This window comes from Rousettus aegyptiacus, unplaced genomic scaffold (assembly GCF_014176215.1).
Source record: "Rousettus aegyptiacus isolate mRouAeg1 unplaced genomic scaffold, mRouAeg1.p scaffold_m13_p_1, whole genome shotgun sequence".
Lineage (NCBI taxonomy): Eukaryota > Metazoa > Chordata > Mammalia > Chiroptera > Pteropodidae > Rousettus > Rousettus aegyptiacus.
The window spans coordinates 71,149,888-71,171,608 of NW_023416284.1; the positions used below are offsets into that span (position 1 = coordinate 71,149,888).

Genomic DNA, 21,721 nt, shown 5'->3' on the forward strand with positions numbered 1-21,721 from the left:
CAGTATGGAGAAAGACCACCCAAGAAGAGTCTTCCATGTGGAACTTACGTCCAGGTTCTGGAGACAGTACCAGCAAAACGTGTGCTTGCAGTTCTTGCACATCATCTGAGCACAGCCTTCGTTGCGTTCGATATAAACCCGGCAAACTGGGCACTGCTTAATGGGGGCATCTGCATCTGTCCCAAAGAGGGCCCTAGAAACAAAGTAGATGAGAAATTACAGGGTGGGGATTGAGAACAATACCTGATTTTTTTAAATAAGCTAGGACCACAAGGGTGTATGTACACTAACCAGAGCTGCAGGAAGAATGTACTGAATATAATTATTAGTTAAACAATGCCCTTCTAGACTCAACTTTATGGCCATCAATGGAATTCCTAAGGCTCCTGATAAGTAATGAACTTTTCATTATCTGTGCTTAATTCACCTCCCAAAGGAAAAGGGTGGGGGTAAAAATAGGAGAAACAGAGATTATTGGTTATTTAGATAACTCAAAACAAAAAAGGCTGTAATTTATTTATCTTTGGCTTTGAGTAATGATATAGTCGTATTTTCCACAGCTGATTTAATTCATTGTTTTGTCAAATTAGTATTTCATTCCCTGAGCACACACTATCTGAATAAAAAGCTCAAGAAGTCTGCTACATAGCAGAAAAATTAGCTAGAATCTAACAGGGTATAGATAATCTATTTAATGATCTATTCAAGTAAACAAATGGAGGAGGTTTGGTGGGATCAATAAACAATATTTTAAAGTATCATAGTAATGTCCAATGTCATTGAAAAGACCTGCTCCAAACAAATGGATAGACTGACACAGGGTCATAGCCTAGTGGGGCACAGAAAATAAGTAAATAAAGTGGAGTGGGAGGGAAGGCTAGGTGAGCCACAGAACTGGGTTGCACTTGAGCTATATTGCTCATCAAAACCACCCAGCACAGGGACATCAAATTCACCATGTGTTGTCAAAACTATGATAGAATTTGGCACTTATAATAACCCTATATAGCAATGGGGCAGTTACCATTTTAATTACCTGCTCCTTTTTTTTCGAATAGAAACAGTCTCCTAGAGGCTGAGTGACTTGCACGAGGTCACACTGATGCCAAGTGACAATGTCAGAACTCAATCCTCTTGCTCTGGGATCTTTACATTGTCCTATAATATCCAGGGACCCTACTGCAGTGGCAGCAAAACATTTAAGAGGTACTGGCTAAAAGGACATATACCTGCCATGTGTATTGGATCTTTCTTTTCACTTGATTTGTTTGGTCTGAGATTCCAGCACAGTCTCACAGCCAGGCAGCGTTACCATTCCTGAAGAATGGCTCTACACACTCTGAGGGTACTGCGTGACTAAGCCAACTGGACTACAACACAGGTATTTCTGTTCTCACTGATGCAGAACAGTCACAGCCTCAAGCAAAGGAAGAGATCTAACACAAAGGGCTCTCACTCTGGGCCCTGCTGCTGCCATAAAAGTCTTCTCTACTGAAAGGTGCAGATTCAACTGCTTCTCATCATAATAAAATCTTGACCTTGGCACCATCTTTTCAGAGTATAAAGTATTGAGAGATAAGCTCTTTTCCTCTAGTACCTATAAATTTAGCACTGTACTACACCGAAGGGCTGTTGTTTCTACTGACGTAGTCTCTCTGGTATAATGGGCACACCTCGTGAGCTGGCAACTTATGTAAGAAAGTAATTTCTGCACCACTTTGTGAGCAGGAAGAATGAGATATGTCAACAGTAGGCAGGTGTGGTATCCAAGTGAATGGCTCTTGCAAAGCCATGACTTCTTACTGAGAACCAGTGGGCCATGTGTCTCTCTACCTAAAGAGAAATCGAAACTCATACAAACTCTAACTTCGACAGTATTGGGAAGGTTCTCCAGGGTAAATAAGTAAAATCCCCTTAGAAATGCTTTTTTTGGTTATTCTTTATTAACAATTTAACCAATCCTGAGATACTTCTCAGGAAAATTCTTCGGGGAAATAACAGATCGCTAAATTCCATCACTAGATAACTCCTTCTCCAAGCAACACATTTGATGTTTCTGAGAAAACTAGAAAATAACTCCAAAGACCAAGTTTCCTTTCTTACCCATGCTCTGTCGGTGGGACAATGGGCTGACTGTCTCTACAGGAGACCTCTGCATGCCAAACATCCTTGCAACATGAGCAGAACTTCAGGTGGCAAGAAGGGCACTCCACCAGCACAGGCTGTCCGGGGTCACCTGATGCAACGGGGCACACTGTCTGACAGTCTGCGACAGGACACCACGTTCGGTAGGGGTCCAAGTGAACTTCTAAAGCATAAAGAAAGAAAATGCGATGGTTTATTTGTCTTTCATTCCAACTTGAGGCTCTCTCCCCTTCATTGATTCTCTTTTGTAGACTGACATTTATGGAAGCGCGGTACAACTAAGGGAGGTCATTTCTTCACAGTAGACCCAATCCACAAGGTCCCTTGACTGTGCCACATTTCTCAGAGTAAGTACTCATGGAATAGGCCACCACTGCCCTTTTGGACAGATAAGCAGTGTACTCACTAGCCAAAATTTGCAACTCTTTTGTAATATTTTTCGGCACTTGGAATAGGCAAAATCATCAAGTCCTTTCTACAATTATTTTGGGTACTATCTTAGAGGAAAATTGTATGTGAAAAGTCTACCAAAGCAAAAGAAAAAAAATCACAAAAGATTTCATCTTTTCAGGCACTGAGAAATAAGTAGTGAGGTTTATTCTGTTGTTTAAGGGGAAATCAAAGAACAAGGAAGAATCAAATAGTTTAGAGGCCAAAGAGGGTTTGGTGTGGCTTAGCCCAAAAGTCCAATTAGTTGTTAATTTGGATATTCTGCTGCCCTACCAATATGCTAGTTAAGAACAATTCATAAAAACCCACTTATGCTAAAACAAAAGGTAGGAACTTTCACAGACCATAAAATGATAGTTTAGTCATATACTTCCTGGGCTAGATACATGTGGCATGCACAAAAGAAGATAGGGTTGGGGGCAGATGATTCTATTAAAAAGTTAATAAATCTTGTTCAGTTTTCCATTTTCTATTCAATAACAGATCCCATGTTCTTGTCATATAATACAACCTTTAAGGGATATATCATGTGAAAATTATATTATCTTAGGGGTAGAGTAGCTCCTTTTTCTCTAAGTCAAAATATTTTGCAAATTTTAACTGATGAGATTCTAGTTTTAAATGTCCTAAGGCTTGTGATTCTCAGAAATTTCCAGGCAAGAGCAAAGAAACCCACAGGGTGGTGCAAAAAAGAACTGATGATATGAAGTATAAGCTTAGTTTTAAAGGTAGTAATTTTACAATTCAGTATCAAAAGAAAAAAAGCCTGAAATTTTCAAGTAAACGCTCTTCATTAATGTCTTGCCTAGGAAATGCAACAATGGATCGATGCTTATTACATATTTTTTCTTGGAAAAGTATCCTTAAAAATATTTTCTTATCTATAATTTGAGGGAGGCAGGGGTTGGAGAATGAGGAGCCAAATATAATCAGAAAAGGAAAACCTATGATCCACACATCCTCAGACCCCAAGAGAGATGGACTAAGATCCCTAAAACTTTGGAACAGGCTGGTTAGAAAGTCAAGGGGATAGTGATACACGGGCTCTAAGGTCTTGACTTTTTGTATCCATACCATTTATATTTTCATTCAAACTCTTATAACTGTTTCACAAATACTAAACCCAAAGAAATTAAAGCTGATATATAACTTAGAGCTAAAGATTCCCACATTAAATATCTTCGTACCATCCATTCTAAATCACAGGTCTTTTAAAGTTTGATGATAAAGGTAAGTCTATAGGTTAGAACCATGAATAAGCAGTCAATTGAAAGCTTTCTATCTTTTATCTAAATAATGCAAAAGAAGAGATTTACACTTGTAATAAAGCGCTCCAATTTTGCAAAGGAACCAAGTGAGAAGAGAGAATCATAGAAGATAACTTGGGAACAGCAGTCAAGGGTCTGATCACAGATTATGTTGATAAGGCCCAAGCATGATGAGAAGCCATTGACAGGCAGGTCCGTTTTGATCAGGGAAGGGCCATGATATGATTCTCATTTTTAGAAGATGACTCTGGCTACTGTAGGAAGGAAGGATGGTAATAGAACAAAATGACAGCAGAGAGGTTGATTAGGAGGCTATCGCAGTGATCTAATCTAAATGATATACTGGATTACATGTTAGAAGTGAAAGTACTGAAAATTTGGAACATATTTTGAAGGCAAAACTGTCAAAATGCAGTTGGATGTAGTCAACCCAATTGACAACCACTGACTTGGAACATAGTAATAATTGAATAAAGGAATGAAGCAACATAACAGAAGAATAAGCAATAGTATCTGTAGATCAATTTCCTGAGATAATAAAAGACTGCATAAATGGCAAGGTTCTATATTGTTCAACTCTGTATTCAGATATTTCCAGAGAACAGAAACAGTTACCCAGAGAGATTTTGTATAGAGCATCTTGGAGTCTCTTGGAGAAGAGCTTCCTCCAACAGAGTAAAAATCCGGACAGCCAAATCTGGCCAGGTTACACTGAAAAGGCATCTGTCCTTCAGATTACTCTTCAGCCAAGCTCCTAGAACAGCAGCTACATGTAAAAGTCAAGAAGCCAAAAGAGTGGTTTCATTTTTTTTAATTATTATAATTCCACTATGTTATTAAGAGCGCGATTTTGCTTTATATACCTCAGGTAACACAGCATACCACAAGTGCAGCCTATAGGCTGAATTATTAGAAAAGGAAAAAATGCCAAAGGAGCATCAGACATTGACAGCCCTGGCAGCTAATAGGACATCTCAAAACCCAAGCCAAAAGGGAACAGATTGATGGACACCAGGTGGTGGTCAAATGGCTGAGGGTGAGCAGGAGCTGTCTTCTCCCCACCAATAATCTGAGAAGAGGCTGAAGGGAAGAGTAGTCACACTGGGTTCATGAGAGATTTGTAAAACACTTTTTATTACAATTATGATTAACTCAATTCTACCTCCTGGCTTTTGGTCTAGGAAATACAGTAATTATAAAGATAAACAAAATGCACACTTATGCAAAGCATTTACGGTTCAGTTTCTTCCCCCTTCAAATGTCTTTTCTAAAGTTGGAAAAAGTGAACTAATATATAATCAACTAATTTCTTCTGTATTGGCAGTGATGAAAGCTTCATGCTACTCTGAGATAGGAAAAGTTCAAAAATCTAGAAAAGAGAAACCAGGAGTTTGTATAAATCAGCCCCTAAACTAACAGTGTCCCTAACGCTTTAATATAAATGTGATTTAAAAGTGATTAATTGGAACATACTCACGTCAGAGATAGACAAATTCACAGACTCACACTGGAATTTACTTATGAAAATTAGAAATGATCACTGAAGTACAGCCCCACGAGTATTTGATCTTAAGACTTTGCTTGTTCATATAATTTTTGAAAGGCAGGAAATGCTATTTAAAACTATTTTCTACTTCTGTATTCTGACAATTATTGATAAGTAGAAATAGAAAATAAATAAAACTGCCATGAGCCCTATAGATTAATGGCACAATGACTTTTCAGTTTTCAAAAATGTGACTCCAGACCCTTGATTTTCTTACCTGGAACTACGAGCATCAGATATGTGGAGTTTGTTTGTTATTCTGTAGTATATTCTTTCAACTCACATCCCCTGCTATTGGGAAACTCTACCCCAAAAGGCATCATAAGAATTTTTATTATTACGGGAAACATCAGGCACCCAAGCTAATTTAATTATCAGCTGAAATAAATCAAACTGTTTGAACTTTTATGACTCACTGCATTTTTAATTATGGCAAAGTTAATTTTCTTTCTGATATCTCAAAGAACAAAGGTCTTCTGCATATAGTTAAAACGCAATTAAGCTAAACCGATTAGAGTTAACATCTGCTACAGTAAATACTCAGGGGCGGCCATCAGCAGAGGAGTTGCTTTCAAGATCATTGAAGAGAACTACAAAATTTCAAATTTGGAAATGACTTTTGAGGTTATCTAGCCTAATAGTATTATATTAGAACTCACACAGAAGGTAGGAGTTTGTGAATGGGGTTAGTGGGTATATGATAGGATTAGGTCTTTTTCACTCCTAGAATACCATTCTCTATGTAAAAATATAATCATGCTATTAAATAGCTATTTAATTTCCACTATCACCATGGAAACCTTTTCCTTTTAAAGCAGCAACTTTGAATGCTCCATCTCAGCAAATCGTGATCTCCTTGGAGGTGATCAGAGAAAATGGATTTAAACATACAGTGAGAATATACTGAAGGAAAAAAATAGATATGATAGGTGTTATAACAAATGTACATTGATTATCAAGTTTCTATACAACTCTCTAGGATCTAGAACAGTAAGAATGGAAGTATGCTGAAAAAGATTTGGATTAGATGAAAACAAAAATGATATTATTGTGCTATATACTCAGTCCAAGATAAAATCAAGATTCTGAAAGATGCTTTCTTAGTTTGGTTTAGAAAACTGGAGAAAAAGTAAGATTCAGTGGTGGTAATGATAAATAATAACAACAATAACAATAATGGCAGTGATAAGTTACTGAGTGCAAACCATAACAGACACACAATATTAACTCATTTATTCTCTACAAGAGTCCTAGAACCCTAGAATAATCATTCCATTGTTATTCCTATTTTACAGATGAGGAAACAGAAGTGCACACAGGGAGCAACAAATACTTAACATTATGCTTCTCTTTCAGGTCCCCTTTAGAAATATCTTGCTGGTATTTTAGTTTCTGAGGAAGGCTGAAACATGTAAGAGGGTGCCATTTTAGATTTAAAACTGATGGACAAGAAAGAACTGAAAGGTAGAGGAAGTGTGAAGCTGAGGAGAAAGTGTTATCGTCTGAAAGCACAGAATAGCTTAGGAAGGAAACCCTAGACTTAGTCATGCATACCGCAAAACACCGAAAAGCAGGCTCAAAAGGAACATGAGTGCGCGCGCGCACACACACACACACACACACACACACACACACACGATCCAGATGGGCTTGTGATGAGAAACCATGAAAAGGAAGATGACTAATGAGAGATGAGAAGTCTTGAAAAATAAAACTGATGATAAGGTCATTAAGTATCATGGTCTTAAAAAGAAAAAAAGAGAACGCTAAAAGGTACCAATAGCTACACAGGCAGATGAGACAAAACCTTACTGATCAGACAAAGATTGGGTGGGAGTATTTCACCAAGGACAAATAAAAGAGTGAGATGAAACTCAAAGGGCTTTATCATAAATGTTAAGACTCAAAATGAAAGGAGGCTTGTGAAAAATGCTGAGAACTAAAGAGCTTTCAAAGAAAAATGGAACCGTAGCCTGAAGCAGCATCTGGAACTGAACTTGGCACATAATAGACACTCACTATATTTTAAAAAGTAGATATTGAACATGTGAGTGAATGCAGAAGCAGTAGAAGACAGTAGAAGAATGCAGTAAAAGACAAATTTCTATGTTATTTCACTTTTATGAAGAACCTCTATATGATAATACAAATAGCCAAGAACAGACATGTTAACCTACCAAAGAACGGAAGTAACTTGCAGTTGTAGTAAGTAAAACAAGGTCACAAAAAAATAGGAAAAATGCTTAAGTCTAGAGATGGACAATCTTAATTTTCAAAAAAATACATTCTGAGAAAGTAGATTCTGGGAACAAGAAAAAAGCAAAATTCTAGCATTAATCATCAGGCATGTGCTTTGAGAACCAGTACAAAGTACAGCAGTAATCACTAACATGTGCCAAAATTAGTATTCCCTTTACTTTATTAATACGGGAGGCCTGACACAGAAAGAGAAAGCCACAAACACAGTAGTAGCCAAGGGAAAAGTCACAGATGGAAGGAAAGTGGATTCATGGAATAACCAATCAATTCCAAATGGTGTTCCTCTGCTTTCTATAAACACAGGGATGATTTGGGCCCATTCTTATGCAAAAGATTTCTTCTTCACAAAGACTGGGATGAAAACAAAAAAATAAAATTTAAGCTAATGTATACACAACATAAAGCAGAGGACAATTAAAACACTGGATGACAAATTAAAAACTGAGAAAAGAACTTGACAGGCAGTAAGAATTGGACAAAACTAATGAAAATTTTTTAATTAAGATAGACGGCCGCCACTAATCAGATTCCACTTTTTTTTTTTCAGAGTAACAACAATCTCTACAATTTTATTGTCTCAGAGCCCAGTCAATCAGTTTTACTTTCCACCAGTTAGTTATTCAATCTATTCACAGTATTAGTATTTAACGCATCCCAAGGTCCCTTTCTAAACAGTGTCACAAAAAAAATGTTTCCATGGCATAGACCTCAAAGTTGCCTACTCTTACTTGGATTGTCTTTTTTCTAATAACAATATTTATAATGGATAATAATGAAGAATTACATGGTTATAAATTGCCTTCCGAAATCACCTAAAATCAGCATATCTCTGGGTCTCAGTTTCCTTTTTTATAAAATTAGGGCACTGAACCAAATGGTCATCAAATTTAACATACTTCTAAATGTAACATACTTTCATAATTTACAAATAGTTAAAAAAAATGTCCAATTACATTTGTAATTAAATTAGTGTTTTACAAGTTTGGCAGTTCCTCAAAAACTAAACATAGAATTACCATATGAACTAGCAATTCCATGTCTAACTCTATATCCAAAAGCATTGAAAGGGACTCAAACAGATTCATGTGTACCTCATAGTTCATTATAGCATTATTCACAATATCCAAAATGTGGAAACAACCCAAGTGTCTATCAACAGATGAATGGAAAAACAAGATGTGGTATACATATACATTGGAATGGTATTCAGCCATAAAACAAAATAAAATGCTGGTACATGCTACAACATGGATGAACCTTCAAAACATTATACTAAGTGAAATAAGTCCGATACAACAGGAAGATATTGTATGATTCCGCTTACATTAAATATCTAGACTAGGCAAATTCATAGGGGCAGAAAGTAGATTGGAGGTCACCAGAGACTTGGAGAAGAGGGGCATGAAAAGTTATTATTTAATGGTTAGAGTTTCTACTTGGGGTAATAAAAGTTTTGGAAATAGATGATGGTGATGGTTGTACAACATTGCTAATGTTCTTAACATACCTAAAACAGATAAAATGGTAAATTTTATATTATGTATATTTTAACACGATAAAAATTTATAAAATGTAAATTTTTTTATAGACGAAGAAGCTTAGATGCAGTCTATGTGATCCCAAGCTAGTCTCCAATTTTTAGTTTATCTATAAAATAGAAATAATACAATCAATTATCAATTCATCGGAATCTATTGTGGGCATGAGTAAACTATGTGACCAACTTATAATGCATCAAAGCAAAGATATCCAAGACCACCTACAGAAGACAGGCTGGCTCTAAAGCCTGCTCAACTTGATTGTGACCAGACCGAATATATTATCACATCTAATGAAGAAACAAGCCAAACAAGTAGGGCTGAACACTACGAGAACATCAAAAAGTCCCAGTCACAAAGCAAAGCGTGGTGACATCTATCTATGCACTATCTAGGGGAGAGTGAGAATCCAGGCCAATGATTTTCCATATGTATCTTGCCTAGGGCAAAATAAATAAATAAAATGCATATCACTAAGTGAAAGAAACCAATCCAAGAAGGCTATATGCTGTATGATTCCAATTCTATGACATTCTGGAAAAGACAAAATGATGGAGGAAATTAAAAAATCAGTGTTCGTGATGTGTTGGAGGGGAAAGAAGGGACGAACAGGCAGAGCACAGAGGAATTCGGGGGCAGTAAACTACTCTGCATACTTCTACAATGGTGTATACATATCATTATAAATTTGCCCAAACCCACAGAATGTATGACAACAACAAAGGTATAGTCCATTAACTTAAAGTGTTCTAATGCCACTGACAAAAGATAATCATAATATCTATTTTGATATGAGGATATTTCCTGGAGAATGTTATGATTATGTAGTCTAGGGGAAAAAGGAACAGAAAAAAGTCTACCAAGTATATTTTAATGTAAAAGGTGCTACTCTGAAGTTATTAGTATTTTTATTACCAAAAAACATTAATATTTTGAACACTAAGACACAGAAAGCACTCGGAGGAAGTGCTTTACATGTATTAATTTGCTTAATCCTCATCCCAACCCCATGGTGTAGGGACTATTATTATCCTCATTTTATAGATGAGGAAATTGAGGTGCAGAAATTAAGTAATTTGCCCAAGGTCATAAAGATAGTAAGTGGTGGGACCTGCATTCCCACCTCGGCTCTTAGCCACTACTGTTTAAAATAAACTTAAACTTTATATTTATCAGTGAGAACCAATCTACAGAAAGTTTTAATTCCTGGTACTATTGGAATTTGTGTAATTATAAAAAGGCATTTTAGCTAATAAGTATGTCCCTAAAATGTAAACGATGAGAAAAGGCCTGACAGATGGGGCAGTGGGGCTGGTGTATAGGAGACTGGTAGACATGGGAGAGGAGAGGTACACATGGGGCAAGGGAGAGCTATACACAGACCGAGCCCTCATTACTGAGGAGGACTGGCGAGTTTGCAGGTCTCATCATTTAAGAAGAAGCCGGAAAATCCAACCTAATTCTTTGGCTTTCTCTAGTCAAGAGTCCCCAGATCACGGCACTTGTTACCAACCACATCCATCTACACGTGAGTACTTAAAATGTCTCTGTTCCAATAGTCAGTTATTTTTATAATGGTTTATATAGAAAAAAAGTGGGAGGAAAGCAGGGCAGTAGTTTGACACCAGCATCGCCTTTGAGCCTTTGCTAGCACATCCAATAAATCAGCATCTGATGTTATAATGCTTAATCTAATCAGCCCAAGTCGAAGGATTAGGGAGGGGCAATGTAAACTGCCCATCACTAATTTCTCTAGTTAGCTCAGAATCCACGCAGCACAGATTCATCTGACCCCGCTGGTTCTGATACCATGTTCAACATTCTATTTCTTAGCCTCCTATCTGCATCTCCCTGTAAAGCAAAATTGTAATTCAAGTAATGTAGTCCAAGGATTTTTTAAGTAAATTCCACCTTAATATAGCAGTCTTATAAATTTAGTTATATGATCTACCCATGAGATATGAATCTACTTTTGGCTTGCTGAAAAAAAATTCAGCCTGTGACACTGAGCCAGATCTTGGCCCGAGGTAGGAAATGCCATCCTGTGACTTCCCTGCAAGTATTCCTACCCTTACCCACTTCATGCTCTGCATGGTTTTCTTTCTTTTTTCTTGTAAGAATTATATGTCAGGGTAGTTGCAAAAATTAAATAAGAAAAGGTAATTGTGTTTACAAAACTTACTGGCACATGATAGATAAATGTTCATTTTCCCCCCTGCCCTGCCCTGCTCTCATCTCTATACTTTACTAATCCAGATAAAAAAGTTAGCAATCAGAAAACTATATGTTCATGCCAGATTAGAGTTTATTTTATATACTCATTGAGATTATACCAGTCCTAAGAGTCCTGGGGGAAACTATTTTTCTCTAGTTCTCAGATATGGAAAAATATACCATTTAGTTCCACAACATGTTAGTAGGGGGCTGGAAGAAAGGGGTGAAGGGCTAAAGAACTACAAATTAGTAATTGAGAGATGGTCATGGGGATGGGGGGTATGGCATAGGGAATGCAGTCAGCAGGAATGTAATGGCTATGTATAGAGCCAGATGGGTAACAGTAATCAGGGGTATCATTTCATAAACTATATAAATGTCTAACCATTGTACTGTATACTTGAAACTAATAATAAAATAAAATAAAATGCTTTCAAATGTTTTTAAAAGAGAAAAAATATTTTTGAAGTTATTAATACATGTATTCTTAACCTTTGTTGTATTAATCAAGTTCTTATTTTTGTTTCATGAATTTGTTTGCTCTCTATAAACATTCATACATAAAGATGACATACTATTTCAAAATTTTTATTAAAATAAATTTATTTTTATTCTCTTTAAAAAAAGAACATATAAGGGTGTGATAGGAAGAAAAGGCAATTATAAAAGATCTATGAGAAGCCAAAAGAAGTAAAAAAAAAATTCCTACAGATAAAAAGGCAGTATAAATAGTAAAGCTAGATTAATTACCCCAACTCTAAAAACAGAAAGAAAATTAGTCTGATACAGGGTAAATCGCATTAGGAAGATATACTCGGCCATTACTATAATTACAAATGTAGTACCAAAAGAACAAATGGTAAATATTATAAGGAGCAGTAAAAATGTTTAGGCTGATTAATGTTTTGAAATGATCTTCACGAGTGGAAAACTGGCAATAAAACTCATTTTGAGGGTCACTTTCTTTTGTAACAGTAGTGTTATTGTGAAACTACCCAACTTTTGCAGAACCTCTCTCACATGAGCCAAATTAAAAATACAAAACAACCAACACAGGAAAGTTCTGGTCCCTGATTGTCAGCATTTTTTCTGGCTGTTACTGAAAAGTTGAAATTTTATGTTGTAATTACAGTTTTCCTCTTTTGGACTACTCCTGTGGCTTTGTTGACAGCCCACAACTGCCTTAATCTTCCATGTAGGTTAGATGACACAGAAAGTTGACACATAGAAAGCTACATTCACCAACAAGATAAAAAGAGGAGTGCACACATACCTCGTTCAAATTTTAACCGCTGATAAAGCTGAAATTGATCCACAGGTACCAAACAGGCAATCTGAAACAAAAGACATTAGAAAGATGAAGTTTCAGTCATCAAAGAGCCCCAGGTTACCAGCCTTTTATGAACACTCTTCTTTTATTTCACTTATTGTATCTTCTCTATATAAATTTTTTGCAAACTTTTTTTCTCTGCACTGTTCATGCAGTAACACAACCAGCGATCCCCAAGCCATCCCCAATCCTCTGCCATGGCTAGGAGTCCCTCAAGTCACCAGCTACAGAACCCACTTCCACTGTGTGGTCAGTGGCTATTAAGACCAGAGAACAAAATTTTTGGATTTCCCAAATTATTTGTGTGCACATCTAAAAGATGTTCTTTTTCTCTCTGGATTCATTTAAGAAATTTTTTGAAGACTATTGTTCGAGCTTTAGAACCCTTGAAAATTAAGGTCAGGTAGAAAGTGCCTTAGGAATTATGAAAACTTCATTTGTCACCAATGGAACAGTGCCTTCTGAGCAACATAAAAATCATTTCATCTGACAAAAAACACTTCATGGGGCCCTTGGTTATCATGCATTGCCATCCATGCCCTGGTAGAAGAGAAACACCTAAGAGCTTTCTTGAGTCTCAACTCCCATTTCCAGTTCAGATGGCAACGTGAACCAAGGTTTACTAGTAAACAACAATGATCCATACCTAGCCAAATGATGTTTTAGACTAATCACTTTTAAACTGCATTTCAAAGTCAGATGCAGGCAAAGCTAACTGTTCTTAAACTGGCATTCTAAAAATAATAATTCCATTGACGTCAACATGTGAGTGTATTCACATTGCTTAAAAGATTTATAACAGAAAAATCAAAGGATTTGACAGTGGGCTTCCAGATATTCGGCAAGTTGATATAGGACACAGACTTAGCCTTGGCAATTCCAACTCTAAAGCATTACATATTTTCGGTATACGATATATTAGATGGAAGTTTTTTGCAATTAACAGAAAGAAATCTGCTTTGAGAAAACCGGAGTAAAAAAAACGAGACAGCCAAGATAGTACTAGACAAATATACATTTTAAAAGGTATTCAAAATCTAATCTTCCCTCTCACCCACACATACACACACAAAAATCAATTTGTTTATTTTACAAATAAATTAAACTAAGTTAGCTAAAATGTATAAAGAGTGGCAAAACAGGCAAGTATCATCTCCATTTCAAGTGCAGTAAAACATAAACCTAATTTTAACATTTTTCTCCAGCTGGAGGAAAAAATGCTGTATTTTCATCTGGCACCTTAAATAAAACTTCCTTAGCAATTACTATTAAAAAGTTATGGTTACTTTTGTTATCTGTATTTTCCCATAATTTTGATTAAAGCGTGATTAAACTTTAGTGTACCGAAAGCCAGTTTTGTTTCATCTGTTATAACACTACCAGGACAGCTTCCCTAAAAGAGAAAGGTGTCTCAAATAAAATGCAGAATTGGAGACAAGGTGCAGGCAAGTGAAAGCATGAGAAGCATTAAGAAATCAGAGTTCAGTTTTTAACTTAGTCATTCATTCATTTTAGGAGGACAAGTAATCTAATACTACATCAACTTTTGGGCCAAGGTGACTTGGGGAGTGATACCAGCTGCACCCGAGAGACTTTAATGGTACTATATAGAGCTATATTTAACAACCCCCCTTCGAAAAATGCTATTTGAGGTTTTCGATTCTATGGGACATTTCTGTACTCTACTTGACACCATCTAAAATTGTTTCTGGACTGATGAATACCCTCTTAAAACCCCTCAAAATCAACCTCTAAAAATTCTGAGTTTTATCAATGACGGCAATTTATTTAACAGCTAAGTCAAATATAGTTTCTAAAAGACAAAGCAAACAGAAGGTAAAATATTTTAGACTCTGATGAAATGCTGATGAGAAAAATGACAGAAATTAATGCAGTAAAAAGTCAACAGTAGAGATGGATGTTTAATGTTAAATTACAAAGATAAATTTCATCACAGGGCACATTATTGCCAACAGGGAAGTCAGAGGTCTCAAATTTTTTTGTTTTTCACTCTACTTTGAATCTCCCATTTATTATTTTTTAGGTCAAAGGTTTGCATGAAATTAAGCCTTAATAAGATAAATCAATTTTTCTATTGAAATGTGGGATCACAGAAAGTTAGTTCCATCACTTCTCACTCTGTTTGATACTTCTGAAGTAAAGATAACCTCCAAAACACACTATTCTCTTCCCCACCCCCACCACTTAGACTTGTCTTTTCTCCACAGACTCACTGACAGTTTGCTATAGCTAAAGCACTGGCTGGAAGCCTGGGGATACAAATGAGGAGGGAAACACAGAAGCTACCCTCAAGGGACTTAAATTACTCAGGAGGCAACAAATACACAAAAGTTTTTTAAAAGATCTACTCCTTGATCTTTTTATCATTTGTTGGATTTCACAGATTAGAGCTAATTTTCCTAAACATTTCAGTCACATTTTTTGACTTTAGATGAGAGAAAGCTGGATCTGATTTTAAAAAGAAAGAAAGAAAGAAAGGGGAAAAAGGGAAGAAAAAGAGAAGAGAAGGAAGAGAGGGAAGAAAGGGAAGAAAGAAAAAAGAAAAGAAAGGAAGAAAAAAAGGAAAAAAGAAAAAAAGGAAAAAAAAGAAAAGGAAAGGAAAGAGAAAAAAGAAAAGAAAGGAAGAAAGAAAGAAAAAGGAAACAGGTTCAAAGTATTAAATTCCTGGTTTCATTGCCATTTGGAACTAAGTTGCTATTGCTCAAGGTCTTTTATAATTATAAAATTGAAATAAATGTTTTAGGAAGACTCAATCAGGCCACAGGTTATAGGGCTACTCCTTTTTTAAAAAGGGAATCGCAACTCTAAAACTGACTGTGAAACTGAAAATTGTAGAGAACAGTAAGAGATTTTAAGAGGTATCTTATGGTATACAATTATCCTTTTCCTGCCAACAATAAAATTACAAATCTTTCAAAATCATACTAGGGCATTCCTTTTTAACTTTTCATTTTGAAATAATTTTAGACTTACAAAACGTTGCAAAAATTGTAGAGTTCCTCAATGCCATTCCTTTAACTTCTCCTAATGTTAACACCTTACAAAATCGTAGTTAATTATTAAAGTAATAAAATTTTCACTGATAAAAAGTAATTAATCTGTAGGCCTAATTCAAATTCCACAAACTGTCCCATAATGTCCCTTTGTTTTTATTTACTCCAAGATCCAGTTGAGGACACCACCTTGCTTTCATTTGCCATGTCTCCTCACGCTTTTCTAATCTGAGGCAGTTCCTCATCTATGTTTGCCCTTCATGACCTTGACATATATGAAGAGTCCAAACCAGTATTTTGTACAACGTTCTTGCTCCACTCTTTGTAACTGGCAGGGTATCTTGTAGGGAGATATTTGAGATTCTGCAAATACCCTGCTTCGCATCATACCTTTGCCCACTACTTTTTGTAGCTATCGATAATTCTTTTCTATAAAAATTATTACTGTGCTATTTGCTTAATGATGAGTTTCTATATGCATCACTCATTCATTAGAATTCTCCTGTAAGAAAGAGCTACCTACCCTTTCTCCTCCATTTATTTGTTTATTCATCTATTTATTTAAGTCAGTATAGACTACTGATAATTATTTTACTCAGTGTGCTCTAATCCATTACTAACCAAATCCATATTCAAGAAGTAGAAACAAAGAGATTTAAGGATCTTCTCAACTATCAAAAGACCACTTCCCTCAGATCAAACACTAAAAAAAATCCTTAACTTGATTTAAAGTTATTTTTTGCTATTTCTCCTTTGAAATTTGTGCTTATCTACCCTGTTACAAAACAGAAATCTCTCCTATGCAAATGTGGAAGACTTTTCTTCTCATTATCATTCTAGAAAATCTTTCCAAAAAGAAAAAAATATATCAATTCAAAGAGAAAACAAATTCAGTTTCATTTATATAGAATAAGAACAATACAATAAAAAGTTACTAACTGCCTATAATCACCATCTTTTTTTCTTGTCTTTTTTTTTTTTTTTTTTTTTTTTTGGTAAAAATGAACCTGGGGATACTTATTAAGTACCTAGTTCCTAGTCTGCTGAAAAGTCTTCACTTTCCATTCCATTCCTCCTATAGCAAAACATAACCAGGGAAGTTAAAATATACCTATGTGTGTGTGGGGGGGGGAGGGGTGCTGTAATTATTATATATAACAGTTAATTGGATACATCCACAGTTGAGAAGAAATGAAAAGTAAGGCATACTCTGTTTACCGTTATTAACTATGACTATAATAGCTGAGCAGGCCTCACCACCTACATTGAAACTAGCCCTACAAAAAGCAAAACTAAAAAAGGTGCAATTAGTGGAGCCTGCTTGCCAGAGGAGCATTTATGCTAAAAGTCGTGTGTGTGCCTGTAAGAAATATTGATAAATATAACATATATTGGTTTTTAGTTAGGAAAATAAAATAGTTAAAGCCAAGACAGAAGCAAGAAAAAAGTCCAGACTTAACTTAGGTCTGGCCCTTGAAATCATACCTCTGCTATAGTTGCTTTCAAAAATTAAATGACCAAGATGAACATGAAATACAACAGGTCAGTATATCTGGAGGCGGAATTGACTACTAGCAGATAATTACAGCAAGTCAAGATTTTGGCAATTCCTGCAGTTCTATGACTTGCAAAGCCACTGGCAAGAGAAACAGTCCTATGTCTTATGGGTGTCTCATCATATTAATACAGAAACTAAGAATGTTTCCTTTCTCAACCCAGAAAATAAGAACTGTATTTCCTAATAGAAAAGAAAAATGGCACATTCACCTAAGCTCATCTCCTTACCTATATTACATACTACACATTGAACCCTGGTTGTAAAAACAAGAAGGCATCATTGTCTGAGAGCCGGATGGCAGGGTCCACTTGGAAAGTGAAGGATGGGGGGGACTGGAATTCCAGGGCCAGGAATCTTTTACACGGTTCCCTGCAGAGGGCTGCTTTTGCTATTCCTTTTTCACCTGTTCTGCAGAGGCCTCAGTACATCTCCCCTCATCATTCCTTGCCTTTTCTCCCTCTGCTCATCTAGGGAATAAGGGCTATATATGCCTAAGTGCACGTCCTTGTGACACGTTCAACCCGTTGCTGCTTAGTCTTTTTTCATTGGCCTTAGTTAAAGAAGAAGCTTAGAAACATTATTCTCCATTTATATGCAGCTTTAAAACAAGGTTTAAAATGTTCTAAAACAAAATTCAGCTGAGAACCTCAAAAATGTCTATTCACTTTGACATAGCAGATTCCTTTACCCTTCACCATCCCAAAGTTTTACTCTTATGGGTAAGAATCGCAGCACATTATTCGAGTCAAAGGTTATCATTAGAAGCAGACTTAATCCCTTCCCATTCAGATCCTGAAACCACAGTAACAGCAGTATGGCCGCTTGCCTGGGCATCCTCATCTTTCTTCTGCCCCTGCTTCACACTGTGATGATGGGGGTAAAAAAGAGTGTTAAGAGGTGGCAAAGGGAGGGAGTCAGTGCTAAAGAGTTATTTGCGGGAACATACGGATCTCTAAAATTCCAGCAGGCTTTACCAAAGCCACCTTTAACGAACATACCATGTGAGTAAGTGTTTATTTTGCAAATGTCGTTTCAAATTCCCTAGCACTGCCCACCTTCTACCATTCCTCCATCATAGTCCTCCAGAGTGCCCCACTAAATCCCTTCCTATGGAATTCTAGAGTCCCCATTCTTGGCTGGAGCAGCTACACCTGTCCTTCCTCTGGTGCATATTGTGGCACCAGCGATGAAAGGAAGGCTGGTCACTTCCATGCCCCAGGGCTTGGAAGGAGGATTGGTGGGTGAGAAGCTATTTCCTGCTTTCCGCTGGCAGCAGGAAGAAGTTCAATTTCTCAGACCATGTCACAGGGGGTACTACTCTAATGGGTCATGTGCTTGCCATTCAAATTTTACATGGTCCAGACCAATGGTTCAGGCTTGCCCAGCAAGTGATGATACTCTACTTCCCTACTACTGTAAGGGATCTATTTAAAGTAGTTATCACCTTTTTAATAAGGCTACTGACTTCAAGGAAAGGCCTTGCCTGAAGCAATCAGAATAAACAATCTGTGCCCTGCCTTTCTTAATTCCATATTGGACAAGATCCCTGGATCAAAGATATCAGAAAAGCCCTACAGCACAACAGCTGAAAGTACCAGAGGACACAAGGAAGGAAAGTTTTACTTTTCTCTAGCTCCCAGTGGAGCACCTCTAGCCACAAGCCCTCCAGAGGCACTTCCTCCCAGCAGCTTCAAGGACACTAAAGGGGAAAAGCTGACTTTTCTACTATTTCCTGCATAAGCAAATAGTACTTAAATTGCCCATTAAATGCTTTGCTGATGAAGCTATTCCTGATAAATAAGAGGCAGAGCCACAGCTGAGGCAATCTGGAAGCATTAAGAAGACAGGGAGGACCTAAAGCCTGCAGGAGGGAGACAGATGGAGCACGGGCAACTGTGTGAACTAGACCCACGCAGGAAAGCATTCAGAGGTAAGCTTAAATGCCTTGTGTCCTTTGAAGATGAAGAAATGTTTAACTTACATGCATTTTATAAGACAATGAATGATGGAGACCCATATATCGTAACATAAATAGCAGGACAAAGGGAACTTGAGCCTTTACCAGAATTATTTTTAATACGTGAAGTATATTTATGTGTTACCTGTATAATTAAACATTTCCTTAAGGGCAGAAAAAGTAGTCATGGATATAGAATCCAGTCAAGCATAATGTATATAAGCCCCATTGTGATATATTCAAATCAATACTTAGATTAAGAGGTATGTATTATAATAACTATATGTGAGAAAAGCACACTATTCCCAAATATCCGTCTGATCAGTGTATCTGAAGGAAAATAAGATGTTGAATAGATGTTTGAAGAAATAATGATAGAAAACCCTAACCTGGTGAAGGAAATAGACAAAACTTCAGGAAGCTCAGAGAATCCCCAAAAACAGGGATCCAAGGAGGCCCACACCAAGACATCATAACTAAAATGCCAAAGGTTAAATACAAAGAAAAAATATTAAAAGTAGCAAGAAAAAAACAGATAATTACCTATAAGGGAACACCCATAAGACTGGCAGCTGATTTCTCAAAAGGAGCTATGCAGGACAGAATGGCTTGGCACAAAATATTTTACATGATTAAGACCCAGGATCTACAATCAAGAATCTACAATCATTTAGAGTTGAAGGACAGGTAAAGAGCCTCCCAGACAAAACTAAGCTAAAGGAATTTATCACCACCAAGCCAGTATTACAGGAAATGTTGGAGGGACTTCTTTAAGAAGAAAAACCATGTATCAAAAACAGGAATAAAGAATGGTAACAACTACATTCCTATCAATAAGTACCTTAAATGGAAAAGAATTAAGTGCTCCAACCAAAAGACAGAGTGGCTGAAAGGATAAGAATAGAAGACCCCTACATATGCTGCCTACAAGAGACTCACTTCACATTAAAAGACACACAGACTAAAAGGGAGGGGATGGCAAAAGATCTTTCTCTGATGGACCTAGAAGGTATTCGAGTTTGACAGAGAAAGACAAACACTAAATGATTTCACTTATATGTGAAATCTAAGGAATAAAAAGAACAAACTAATCAAAAACAGACTCACAAATATGGTGGACAATTTGGTGATGGACAAAGGGGAGGAGGGTTTGGGGGGCTGGGAGAATGGAGTGAAGGGTTAAAGAAGTACAAATTAGTAGCTGATGGATGGTCACAGAAATGGGGAGCACGGCATAGGGAATGCCGTTAGCATTAATACGTTGGCTAGGTGGAGGGTCAGGGAAGGGAGGGAGCAATTGGGGGGATTGTTTTATGAACTATATAGATGTCTAACCAATGTACTGTATACTTGAAACTAATTAAAATAAATTAAAACATAAAATAAAGATCACAAAACCACTTCCTATTCAGCCTCCAAACTTCACATTTGATAAATTTGATTTCTATACCTTTGCCTATTCTAGGGTTTTTTCAACATTCAGATAGCACTTATAAACAGAACAGAGGTAAATAACAGCTTTAACAGTTTATATAAAGAATCCAAAGGTATGTAGCAATAAAGTACTCCTTTAAAAAGTTAACCTCTGGCTTTTGTTTCTATACTCCCTGGTAGGGAAGTACATCAGAGTCAAGATCCTAGGAAATAATGTCAACAGGAAAGAGGGGAAGATCATGGCACTCATCCATACCTCAGCTTCCTGCAGGGTCCCATGGTTTAGGCACACCATGTCAGGGCAAGTGATGGGAGACCCACATCCTTCTCGGATTGCCAGCTGCATGTACTGTTTCAGGCACTGGAAGTTAAAAAAAAAAAAAAAGACAATTACCCACTGTATTACAGTAGCACAGAGGTTACAAAAGCATTATTGCCTCTTCTTCCTTACTTGGCAGTCCTCAGGCTCTTGTACTCAGGAAACATAAGTTATCACAAGTATGAATACTAAGAGCCATCACTTTGGAAAAAAAAATGCAGAGACAGGCAATTAATTATGTATGACTTCATCCTAAGAATATTGAGTTTATTCAAGGCAACAAGTCAAATTCCTGTATGCTCACACATTTTATCCACCACAGAACAGGAAAAAAAAGAAACACTTTTACACGAATGGCAAAAGCCTTCTTTTTAACTTTTTTTTTTTTAATTTATGTGCCTTCCTAGTTTCATTTTTATCTAGTGGTCTTCTCCCTCAAAGTTTGCCCCAAAGTAGAACTGCGACCCTCATGCTAAGCTAGCCAAACAAAATCAATTGGGATTAAGGCACCAATTTAGGAACACCCCGAACAGCAAAATACACCTGGAAAAGATAACGTCAAAGACAATTTAGGAAAAAGAGATGTCCCCCCATTGAGATTGTTTGTTCTGATTACTTGAGGCAAGGCCTTTGCTTAAATTCTATAGCCTTGCTTCTTCCCCAAAACTATGGGCCTTGGTAGATGTTAC

At 36.7% G+C, this 21,721-nt stretch overlaps 1 protein-coding gene across 4 annotated transcripts in view; it reads right to left on the bottom strand.

Annotated features, from left to right (window-relative positions):
- Positions 1-21,721, bottom strand: part of RNF144B (ring finger protein 144B) — a 143,613-nt gene that overhangs the window by 8,162 nt on the left and 113,730 nt on the right. For all 4 annotated transcript variants that reach the window (XM_016155876.2, XM_016155874.2, XM_016155873.2 and 1 more), the window contains 4 exons: positions 20,970-21,074; positions 12,694-12,754; positions 2,104-2,308; positions 49-193 (listed from right to left, as the gene is read on the bottom strand). In XM_016155876.2, the coding sequence (XP_016011362.2) occupies positions 49-193; positions 2,104-2,308; positions 12,694-12,754; positions 20,970-21,074 (516 nt within the window). The remainder of the gene's footprint in view (positions 1-48; positions 194-2,103; positions 2,309-12,693; positions 12,755-20,969; positions 21,075-21,721) is intronic.